This window comes from Papio anubis, chromosome 1 (genome assembly GCF_008728515.1).
Source record: "Papio anubis isolate 15944 chromosome 1, Panubis1.0, whole genome shotgun sequence".
NCBI lineage: Eukaryota > Metazoa > Chordata > Mammalia > Primates > Cercopithecidae > Papio > Papio anubis.
The window spans coordinates 18,003,396-18,015,737 of NC_044976.1; the positions used below are offsets into that span (position 1 = coordinate 18,003,396).

Below are 12,342 nucleotides of genomic sequence, written 5' to 3' on the forward strand. Positions count from 1 at the left end.
CCTGCTCCCATTGGGTCCCAGTGTGCCACTAAAGCTGTTCCTCTTACCTGCTGGCACCTGGTGAGGCTATCAGATAAACCAAAGGCACCTCCCAGACATTACCAAAGCCTGGTATTATTTAGATATGAGCTATTAGAAATATGAGATATATTTCCATGGGGATGCCTCAATTCCCTAATTCCTGAGGGTAAAATCTGCCAAAGTTTTGACTAACAGCAGTTGTTTTAGAGTGTCCAGCTCTGCCACTTACTAGCTTAGGCAATTACTTCACCTCTCTGAGCCTCGGTTTGCTCATCTGTAAAGTGGGAACGCCTACATTTAAAGGATGGCTGTGAGGATGAAATGAAACAGTGATTGACAAGAGCCAGGTAAGGTCACCAGCATTTAACTGGTGCTTAATAAGTGGTGGTTATTCTCAATGGAAATTTTAAGGGCGATGCTGGTTTAGATGTCGCCTATAATGAGAACGTGCCTGAGTGGGCATGAAGCACCAGGCAATGATGTAAGACAGGCTGTTTTAAACCCACTCAATTCTTCTGCCACAGCCAGCTCCGAGGTCACAAACAGCAGAGAAGAGTCAGTGGAGGTGTCTTAGGTGCCTAAGATGGTTTGGGGTTTGCAGGGGTGGGGTGCAGAAAGAGGTGGTGGGATGCATATGACTCTCTCTGGGTGAGGAAAGAGGGAAAGTCAGATTCCGGGCCCAAGGCTGCTTCTCTTTCTACCTGATGAAGAGGCAATGAGAGAAAGGAAGGGCTGGCCCAGGAAGCTGGAGAACTGCTTCTGACTCCCAGTCTACCTCTGCCGCTGTGTGTCCGCAAGGAAGCCCCTTCCCCTCTCTGGGCCTCAGTCTCTCCACCTGTGAAAATGAGAGGATCACCGGGTGTGATGGCTCACGCCTGTAATCTCAACACTTTGGGAGGCTGAGGTGGGTGGATCACTTGAGGTCAGGAATTCAAGATCAGCCTGGCCAACATGGTGAAACCCCATCTCTACTAAAAATACAACAATTAGCCAGGCATGATGGCACATGCCTGTAATCCCAGCTACTCAGGAGGCTGAGGCAGGAGAATCGCTTGAACCCGGGAGGCAGAGGTTGCAGTGGGCTAAGATCATGTCACCTGTACTCCAGCCTGGGGGATAAGAGCGAAACTTCGTCTCAAAAAAAAAAAAAAAAAAAAAAGAGGATCATCCACGTTGACCTTGATGTGTGAGATTCAGGTCTGCAAGATGGGGGCAACAGCCTTAACCACCTCACTGGAGGATGAGAGATGAAATGCCAGCGCAAGCCCTTAGTGCCACGCCTGCCACGCAGCCAGGACTTAGCACATGGTGGCTTCGCCATTATACTGATTCCAATATTAGATTCTATGTGCAGAGCTGCTGCCCTGATCTCCAGCAACCCGAGTCTCAGACCACTGTGCAATCCAGCCTTTCTCTCCAAGGGAGTCCAGGAGGATGAGATATTATTATTCTTCCCTCACTTCTGTTAAAAAAATAAATAAAGTGACACAATCGCTCTGTGATGAAATCTATGACAACTCCTGAGACTGCCTGGCCCTGGAAATGTAAGCTCCAGGGGGTGCAGACAGAAAATGCCCCAAACTCAGAGTCCAGTGACCGAAGCACTGTTCTCAGGCCAACCTTGCCACTCCCTTGGGGGCCACTTGGCTGTGTCTGCTAAATAAAGTATTAGCGAAGGCCTCGCCTGCCTGAAAGCAGAGGCTGGCCAGGTCACCCATGGAGACCCCTTTCAGCTCCACGATATGGAATTAAAATGCTTTGGATACAGTAGGCCCAAACAAACTCTTTGGAGCCTTAGAGCAGCGCTCCTCTGAGTAGAAAGCACTCAGGAATTGCCTGGGTTCCGTGCAGATCCCAATCAGCGGGTCTGGGCGGGGGCTGAGACTCTGTATTTCTCACAAACCTCCCAGCAGTGCCGATGCTGCTGGGTCCACGGACCACACTGAGAGTAGTAAGAGCTTAGAGGCTTTTTAAAAAATGGTAAAGAAAATGTATTATGCTCATAACAAGAATCCCCAAGGTAGGGTGACCCACGTGTCCTGCCATCCTGGCAGGCACTGACTGTACTAAATACACGTGCATGACCAAGCACACAGGAGAAAGCAGTTCATCCACCCTGCTGCCTGGGCTTGAGCAAGCCTCAGCACCCTACTCTTTTAGGGTCCCTGACTACCAGCTGCCCTGAAAGGGTCACTGGAGACAAACGCCAGGATTCCTGAGACAGAGTCCCAGTCCCCTTGCAGCTGGCACCAGACCACCAGAATCTGAGGGCTGAGACGTCACTTCTGAGCCCTCTCTCTTCTATCCTCTGTACCTGGTCTGCAGCAGTTCTGCAACATGAAGAATGGTTCCGGGGGCAGCCCCTCACCCCTGCTCTCTCTGCTCTCCTTGCTGAGGCCGGCCATCTGCATACCTGCCCAGGTGAAATCCATCCCACTCTCCCTCCTCAGGCTTCCAACTGGCCCAAAGCCCACCTGCTGCACTGCTACCCTGCTGACCTTCCCCTGCGGCTCCTTCCCACTATGAAATTCTGCTGTTCCTCCTCCTCCTTCCACTAGGAGGGTTCCAGTGGGAAGCCAGGCAAAAGTTTCCCTATTACAGGGTTTGGAGGATGCTGGAGATTTCTTCTACATTGTGTTTCCTCCCTGCTTGTTATCAGAATAAACATCAGAGGTCATGGCATCAAAGCTTCTCTACAGTTTAGAGAACAGAAGAAGCCACTTATGCAATAATAGGGGAGCCCTGGCAGAGAGGAGCTGGTGGGAATAAGTCGGATGGGAGCTGTGGGGGTGGGAAGGGGCTCAGGAGGCTGCCCGCATAGTGGCTTAATGCAGGCATCCTGGAGTGGTAGAGAGCAGTAGTCCCCAACCTTTTTGGCACTAGGGACCAGTTTTGGGGAAGACAGTTTTACCATGGACCAGTGCAGGGGTTAGGGGGATGGTTCCGGGATGATTCAAGCACATTACGTTTATTGTGCACTTTTTTTTTTTTTTTTTTTGAGGGGGAGTGGGCTTTTTTCCCCCGGCCGGGGTGGAGGGGCGCAATCTCAGCTCACTGCAAGTTCCGCCTCCTGGGTTCACGCTATTCTCCTGCCTCAGCCTCCCGAGTAGCTGGGACTACAGGTGCCTGCCACCAAGCCCGGCTAATTTTTTGTATTTTTAGTAGAGATGGGGTTTCACCGTGTTAGCCAGGATGGTCTCGATCTCCAGACCTTGTGATCCGCCCACCTCGGCCTCTCAAAGTGCTGGGATTACAGGCATGAGCCACCGCGCCCGGCCTATCGTGCACTTTATTTATATTATCATTACACTGTAATATATAATGAAATAATTATACAACTCACCAAAATATAGAATCAGTGGGAGCCCTGAGCTTATTTTCCTGAACTAGACGGTCCTATCTGAGGGTGATGGGAGACAGTGACCGATCATAAGGTATTAGACTCTCATAAGGAGCACGCAACCTAGATCCCTTGCGTGCGCAGTTCACAGGAGTTCGCGTTCCTGCGAGAATCTGATGCCGCTGCTGATCTGAGAGGAGGCGGAGCTTAGGCAGTCACGTGAGCAATGGGGAGCGGCTGAAAATACAGATGAAGCTTCATTCGCTTGCCCACCGCTCACTTCCTGCTTTGTGGCCCAGTTTCTAACAGGCCATGAACTGGTACCAGTCCGTGGCCTGGGGGCTTGGGGAATCCTGGTATAGAGGGCTGAAGAGTGCACCGCACCCCCCACCACTACCACAAAAAAGATACATCTGTGTCCCAGAATCTATGTATGTGACCTTATTTGGAAAAAGAGTCTTTGCAGATATAATTAAGTTAAAAATCTTGAAATGAGATTACCCTACACAAGAGTCCTCATAAAAGACACACAGAGGAGAGGAACAGGGGAAGGACGAGAGGCCACAGGAAGAAGAAGGCAAAGACTGAAGTGAGGCAGCCACAAGCCAAGGCACACCTGGAGTCAACAGAAACTGGAAGAGGCACAGTGGATTCTCCCCAGCAGCCTTCAGAGGGGGTGTGATCCGCTGATGCCTTCATTCCAGACTCCTTGGCTAGTGAAGGCAGTGAGAGGTGCTGCCACCTGGGGCCGGGTCCCCCATGGCCTTTTGACTTCAGGAAGGAAAGGAACCTGATGTCATTGGTGAGCTGGTGAGCCCTTCATTCATGCCAGGACCACGTGATGCTTCTCAGAGTTTATTTCACTTATTCCTCGCAATAGGCCCGCGGTTTTACCTCCTCAGTAACTCTCGAATCTGGCTCCTTCCCCTCTCCACCCAGGCCGCTGGTCTGAGCCACTGTGAGGCAAGAGATTCCTGTTGCTTTAAGCTGCCCGGTTTGTGGGAATTTGTCACAGCAGTCCTAAGAAGCCAACACAGGGAGCCCCGCACTGCCGTGTGCTGAGCAACCCTGGGTAAACTGCCTAACCTCTCTGAACTGACTTCCTGATCCATACGATGGGGCCATAAGATCTATTTCATTTATTCATTCAACAGATATTTACCAAGTGTGTGTGATGTGCCAGGTGCTGGGTCAGGCCCGGGAAGTGAACAAAATCAGACACAGACCCTGCCCAAATGGTGCCTTGTGGTCTCGTGGGAAGCCAGTTACCAATCCAAGAATCACGTAACTAGGGGCACAGCTGTGACCATGGTCCCTGGGGTGCTGGGAGCGTGCAAGTCAGGAGACCTGGAAGGCTTCTGCTGGGAGGTGATGACTGAGTGAAGGGATGAAGGAAAGGTCAAAAGTGAGTAGGCAAAGAGTGGCAAGAGGATATTTCCAGCCAGAGGAAGGGTATGTGCAAAGATGCTGCTGTACACAAAGCACACGTGACCAGGGGTGCATGCAAAGCTGCAAAGCACACGTGCCCAGGGGTGCGTGCAAAGCCGCAAAGCACACGCGCTCAGGGGTCTGTGCAAAGCCACAAAGCACACGTGCTCAGGGAGCTGCCGGAGGCCGGTATGGCAGGAGCCCCGCTGCAGGGGGACTGAAAGCAGAAGTGAGGCTGGAGCAGGACAAGGGCCAGCCCACTAGGGCCTGAGAGCCACACCAGAGGGGCTGATTTTTTCTCCTGAGTGCAGTTAGCAGGGAGGTGGTGTGGTCATGTGCGCCTTTGAAAAGAATCTCTAGCTGCCGAGTGGGGAGAAAACTGCTGGCCAGAGGCGTGGTAGGAAGGCCAGTGAGAAGGCCCTGCTGTTATCCAGGAGGGGCGACAGTGGCTCAGACCAGCGGCCTGGGTGGAGAGGGGAAGGAGCCAGATTCGAGAGTTACTGAGGAGGTAAAACCACGGGCCTATTGCGAGGAATAAGTGAAATAAACTCTGAGAAGCATCACGCGGTCCTGGCATGAATGAAGGGCTCACCAGCTCACCAATGACATCAGGTTTCTTTCCTTCCTGAAGTCAAAAGGCCATGGGGGACCCGGCCCCAGGTGGCAGCACCTCTCACTGGCTTTGCTAGCCAAGGGTGAAGATGGGTACCCACCATTTACAGAGCTTAGAAAATCAACTTACCATCCTTGAGTGAGACGCTCAGAAGGTCCTGAGGGAGAAGACAACAGGCATCAGTGACAAAGCTGATATACGAACAGCCCGCTCATTTGACAAATATTGACTCTTACCAAGTGGCAGAACAAGACAGACAAAAAGCCACTGCCCTGGATTCCAGAGGTGAGCCAGATGATAAGCAGGCAAGCAAAGAAAGAAATACATGAGGACTTCAGGTAGTGAGATAAGGAGGGGAAGGGGCTATTTCAAATCCACGTACTTTCCCCACCAACAGTCTGTATCACAAGCTTCTATCTGCTTTAACTACAGGCAGAGCTGGTGAGTGACATGCTGAAGGGCACACAATGAAGCTTCTGCTTCTGAAAAGAGGCACCACGGCTTAGGAGAATGTGGACTCTGAGTCAGACTACCAAGGTTCAAATCCTGGCTCCACCACTTACCAGCTGTGTGACCTTGGGCAAGTTACTTAACCTCTCTGTGTCTCAGTTTTCTCAACTACTATGAAATGGGGATGGCCCTGCTACTTACCTCATAAAGTCACTTTGAGAATTAGATGAGTTAGTTTTTGAAAAGGTACCAGCACATAATAAGCATTGTATGAGCATAAAGTCAAGAGTAAATATTCAATAATGATAATTCAACATCAGCTATGATCATGATATGATATTATGATGACACATTTTATCTTCCAACTGCTCCACCCCACTAGAAGTGATTTTTTTAGGCTAACATTGAAAGAAAATGATTTGTTCTACTGTCCCCAGCAGCCACCACCAGGTGTTGGGTGTACCTGAATGATCACCGTCGGGTCGTCCTTCAAGATGGGGTCCTTCAGTAAAATCTGAACAAACACATCTGCTCCTTCACCTCCCAGGCCACTCGCAAAAGCAGTCATGGTTGGCAAGACGGCTTCGGACAACTCCAGCCACTTCACCAGGCCTACCATGAACTCTGTGCAGAAGGAGCTGAAAGGCAGACATGGTCTTAGTTCCCCAGGATCCTCAGAGCTCAGCCTCCACTGGGAAGTATAGATTAGTTGTGGTCACGGATGTGAACGGCTGGCACGTGCACAACTTAGTGACTGTGATCCCTCAAATACAGAGGCAAAGACCTCATCTTGGGTGATGTGAATTTGTTTTTTGGTTTTGTTTTGAGATGGAGTTTCGCTCTTGTTGCCCAGGCTGGAGTTCAGTGGCGCAATCTCAGCTCACCCCAACTTCCACCTCCCGGGTTCAAGCAATTCTCCTGCCTCAGCCTCCTGAGTAGCTGGAACTACAGAGGTCACTGTAGGGAGATTTATTCATTTGTTTTTCAGACAGGGTCTCGCTCTGTCACCCAGGCTGGAGTGCAATGGCGCAATCACGGCTCACTGCAGCTTCAACCTCACAGGCTCAAGTGATTCTCCCACTTCAGCCTCCCGAGAAGCTGGGATTACAGACACACACCACCATGCTGGGCTAATTGTTGGCTTTTTTTTTTTTTTTTTTTTTTTTTGACACGGAGTTTTGCTCTTGTTGCCCAGGCTGGAGTGCAATGGCACAGTCTCAGCTCCCTGCAACCTCCGCCTTCCAGGTTCAAGCGATTCTCCTACCTCAGCCTCCTGAGTAGCTGGGATTATAGGCATGTGCCACCACACCCGGCTAATTTTGTATTTTTAGTAGAGACAGGATTTCACCATGTTGGCCAGGCTGGTATTAAACTCCTGACCTCAGGTGATCCACCCACCTCGGCCTCCCAAAGTGCTGGGATTACAAGTGAGCCACTGTGCCCGGCCCGGCTGATGTGGATTTTGGTTTCTTCTGTCACCAAAACTTTTATCAAAGAGGGTGATAAGCCACGGCAATGAGAACAATGGACGGTGACTGGTTGCATGCCTTGGGCCCGGGCTGTGCCAGTGGCTGAGGAATAAAGGTGACAAAACCCAGTATCTGAGGAAGTTCACAGCAGGGTGGACACTCAAGTAACCAAGTGTCCCGAGTGCTGTATGGTGCCCTAGGACAGAAGTGGAGATCAGTTCAATGCAGCCCACAGAGGGAGCCTCGAATCCACCTGCAGAAGTGACGGCAGCCACCAGAAAAGGCTTCCCAGAGGAGGCCATCTGGTCTCCTGGACGCTGCCAAGGACATGCTTTCTGGAAACGCTGGCTGCTGTGGAAGTGGAAGAAGTGAAGGGAAGAATGCCCTCCACGTGCACTGCCACCGCCGGTCTCTGTCCATAGCGGGCATTTGAGTGCAGTCCTACAGGAGCCCCCAGGGGAGGAAGGGATGGGGCCCCTCTAGGGGAGAAGGAAGCCTTTGAGCTGAGACACAGAGGTGGGGAGCCCAGAGCATGTGGGGGGACGATGGCAGAGTCCACACCAGACTTCTGACACAGCCACCTCTGTGGAGCGGGAGTCAGCTGGGTGGCAGGTGGGCCAGGCAATGTGGGCCAGGAGAGTCACTTAGAAGGCGATTATACCACTCCCAGGAAAAGACTGACAACCAGAAACCAGGTCTGTCTCCAAAATCAGAGTCCCAGCTTGCCTCAAACCACATTGCCTTGGGACTCCAACACTGGGTTCTGCCCTGTAGGGCAGAGGCTGCACTCAGGCCTCTCAGAAACATGCAGAGCTCCCAGGTGGTGGGGGCAATGTCAGGAGCCCCCTGCCCTTTCACCATGTGGCCCAGCTATCACATTCCTTACAGTGGGGCCAGGACTTTGATGGGAGTTGTGAGGAACTTGGGTGTAAATCCCAGCCTTGGCCAGGCGCAGTGGCTCACGCCTGTAATCCCAACGCTTTGCGAAGCGGGGCCGGGTGGATCACCTGAGGTCAGGAGTTTCAGACCAGCCTGGACAACATGGTGAAATCCCATCTCTACTGAAAGTACAAAAATTAGCTGGGTATGGTGGCATGTACCTGCAGTCCCAACTATTCAGGAGGCTGAGGCACAAGAATCGCTTGAACCCAGGGGTGGAGGTTGAAGTGAGTTGAGATCACACCACTGCACTCCAGCCTGGGTGACAGAGTGAGACTCTGTCTGAAAAATAAATGAAAATAAAAAAATAAAATAAGTATAAATAAAAATAAATAAGTATAAATAAAAATAAAAAAATAAAATACGTATAAATAAAAATAAAAATAAAATAAGTATAAATAAAAATAAAAAAAAATACGTATAAATAAAAATAAAAAAATAAAATAAGTCCTGGCCTCACCACTGGTTGAGTTCCTGAGAAGCTGCCCTGGAATGGAAATGATTAGGGCTCCCTTTAGGATCAACACCTTGGGGAGGGAAGGGAGGAAGCAGGGCTGGGCAGAGGGAGCAGCTGAGCTGTGATACAGTCTCAAGGGAGGTCTCAGCAGCCCCTGCAGGGAGTTCTAAAGATGGGATGACCCTTCAGAACTGCCCCCAGTGGGGTGAGAGGGCCAGGCCTTTACAGCTGTGCATCAGCCAGTTACTGGATGCAGGTGCCCCAGGGAGGGGACAGAACCTCAGGCAAGGTGGCTCCCTTCAGCTGAGGCAGGCCCAAAAAGGTACAGACAGCTCAGGGCTGTGCTGGCAGCCTTGCCAGCAGCTGGGGGTGAAAGTCCTTCATTCTTGAAGGGGAATCTTAGCAGACAGCATCTTGGGACAGTGTAATGACCTCTCTGTGCCTCAGTATCCTTATCTGCAAAATGGGTTCAAGAGACCAACTTCACAAGGTTGGTTGAGGGTGAAGTGAGATGATAAATATAAAGTGCCCAAAATTGAGCCTGGCACGTAGTAGAGGCTCAACTAATGTTAGCTAGCATCATTATTTTAATTTACAAGGTGGCAGATGGAGGCGGTGGAGGATGGCGTTAAGAGTCGGACTCTGAAGTTCAACCACCTGGGGGAGTCCTGGTTCTCCTGGAAATTGGCTTTGTGTCCTCACTTTACCTCTCAGCTTCATTTCCCTCTGAGATAACGTGGATAATAACAGGACCTGCCTCACAGGTGAGTTGGGCAGATTAAATGGCATGGTAACACTGTCTGGCACCAGTGAACCCTGGATAAATGTTAGCTACTGCTATCACAGTGATTATAATTTGCCCCACTGCAATTTACTGGGATTACCTTGGGGTGGTAATGAGGTACATATTTGGGGAGGGGATGGCTAAGTGAACTGAACATTACTTAGAGGCAGATTTATATACAGAAAGGGCTCAGGGCCAAGGGCTGCAGCATGGCCTGGCCCTGCTGTACTTGAAGAAAGTTTTGGGATGTAGAGAAGCATCTCTTAACAAGAGTGCAGGGGTAAAGAGCACAGACTGGTTCAAATCCGAGCTCTGCCACGAACTGTGTGATCCTGGACAAGTAATTTCACCCCTCTGGGCCTTAGTTTCCGTATCTGTAAAACAGTGGAGATGATAAAACCTATTTCATAGCATTGTTGAAAGTATTAACTAAGTAAGTATTTGTCATGAGCTTGGAACAATACCTGGCACCTACAAAGCACTAGATAGTAATGTGTTTCTTTCCACGGACAAATGAATTTGAAAAAATATATATGTAAAGTGCCAGCACAGCAATTTACCAAATAACAAGTAGCATTTTAAATCGGCAGGGCCTTGATAATTTCTACTAACGTGTTTGTTGGTCTAGTGGAAATACAGGAAAATCAATAGCAACAATGACAGCAGGTAACAATTGTAGAGCAACTATCCGTCAGTCCCTGTGCTGAGAGCTTCGTACACCTTAAGTTACTTAATTCTCACCGTGACCCCATGAGGAAGGGAGGTACTAGTTAAGGGAGGTACTAGTTTACCCCACTCTAGAGATAAGGAATCCTAGATCCAGAAAGGCTAAGTGACAGCTCCAGATTCAAACCTACATCTCTGGGACCCCAGAGGCTATGCATACCCACTGCAGAGGTTACCCCACTCCAGTGGTTATGTCCCTGAGCACCCACCATGCACGGGTCACTCACTGAGCAAGGGCATCAAACATCCCCTTTGATCCTACGCCATCTTACACATGGCGTGCCTGGGCTGCTGGGGTTTGTTTGTTTGTTTTTGAGACAGAGTTTCACTCTTGTTGCCCAGGCTAGAGTGCAATGGCGCGATCTCGGCTCACTGCATCCTCTGCCTCCCAGGTTCAAGCTATTCTCCTGCCTTAGCCTCCCAAATAGCTGTGATTACAGATGTGCGCCACCACGCCTATCTAATTTTGTAATTTTAGTAGAGACGAGGTTTCACCACGAGGTTTCACCATGTTGGCCAGGCTGGTCTTGAACTCCTGACCTCATGTGATCCACCCGCTTCGGCCTCTCAAAGTGCTAGGACTACAGGCATGAGCCACCGCGCCTGGCCAGGACTGCTGGTTAAATGTCTTCTCAAGGTTCTTACAGCAGGGACAGGACAAAGCCTCCCCTGGAATCCAGGCTTCCTGATTCCTACTCCAAAGCTCCTCCCATTCACCAGGGCTTAGAAAACTACAGCTAACCAGCCATATCTTGCCTGCAGCCCTTATTTGTGAATAAAGTTTTATTGAAACACAGCCAGATGCATTCCTTCACCTGCTGTCTGTGGCTGCTTTGTGCTATCACAGCAAAGGTATGAGGAACTGTGACAGAGACTGCCAGGCCCACATGCCTAAAATAACTGGCCCTTGGCAGAAGTCATCTGTCCATCCCTGCTGTACCCCATTAATTTCTCCATGTTTGACAAATGGAATTAATTAAAGGGAACAGCATCTGTGATGCTGACAGCATGGAGGAGAAATAAATGTTTTAGAGGGTTGTTTTATATCACGTGGGGACAAAAACTGCCAGAGTGTTTTCTACAGATTACTGAAACCAACAACATATCTGAGCTTTAAAAATACTGAGGTATTTATTTATTATTTTTACTTTTTTGAGATGGAATCTCGCTGTGTCGCCCAGTCTGGCGGGTTCAAGCAATTCTCCTGCCTGAGCCACCCAAGTAGCTATGACTACAGGCTTATACCACCACTTCTGGCTAATCTTTGTATTTTCAGTAGAGACGGGGTTTCACCATGTTGGCCAGGCTGGTCTCGAACCCCTAACCTCAAGTGATCTGCCCGCCTCGGCATCCCAGAGTGCTGGGATTACAGGCATGAACTACCACACCCGGCCAATATTGATGTTTTTTAAAAATATGTTTTGTGCATCAGAAAACAGATCAACCATGCGGAAACAACCGGCGTACTGAATGGGAAACATGCAAGAAAGAAACAGTCCACGGCAAATGCTTATGGCCAGGCCACAGCCACCTGTGCTTGTAACAACGCTTGGATATTGTGGAGCAGGGGTGGGAGACTCAGGACAGTAACTCACTGCCTCATGTGCCCTCCTAAGTAGCGCCTAGTATGGGCCTGGCACACAGTCCAGATTCATAAACATTTGTTCATGGAAACAAAGTACACAAAACTCCTCCTTGGCTAGGTATTGGTTTATCAGGTAGGAGTTTCATTATTAACAAGACCAACCAACATTCGCTTGGTAGTAGTTCAGTGTCAGGATCCGCAAGGGCCATCATCACATACCCTCCTTACAATCACCCTCTTGGATGGTGTTGTCAGCAGCTTCTCTGAAGCAATAATTCCCCAGACCCCTCTTCCTGGCCGGCAGAAGATGGAGGTTGAAAACAGCAAAAGCCAGCCAGCCCCGGTGGCTCATGCCTATAATCCCAGTACTTTGGGAGGCCAAGGTGGGCAGATCACTTGAGGTCCGTCAGGAGTTCGAGACTAGCCTGGCCAACATGGTGAAACCCCGTCTCTACTAAAAATATAAAAATCAGCCAGACATGGTGGCGTGTGCCTGTAATCCCAGCTATTCAAGAAGCTGAGGCAGGAGA

General features: G+C 50.0%; 1 protein-coding gene across 6 annotated transcripts in view; it reads right to left on the minus strand.

The window, feature by feature from the left end:
• TMCO4 (transmembrane and coiled-coil domains 4) overlaps nucleotides 1-12,342 on the minus strand; it is a 122,440-nt gene that overhangs the window by 85,431 nt on the left and 24,667 nt on the right. For all 6 annotated transcript variants that reach the window (XM_021936768.2, XM_021936757.2, XM_031664922.1 and 3 more), the window contains exons 4-5: nucleotides 6,316-6,490; nucleotides 5,532-5,559 (exon numbers count right to left, since the gene is read on the minus strand). In XM_021936768.2, the coding sequence (XP_021792460.2) occupies nucleotides 5,532-5,559; nucleotides 6,316-6,490 (203 nt within the window). The remainder of the gene's footprint in view (nucleotides 1-5,531; nucleotides 5,560-6,315; nucleotides 6,491-12,342) is intronic.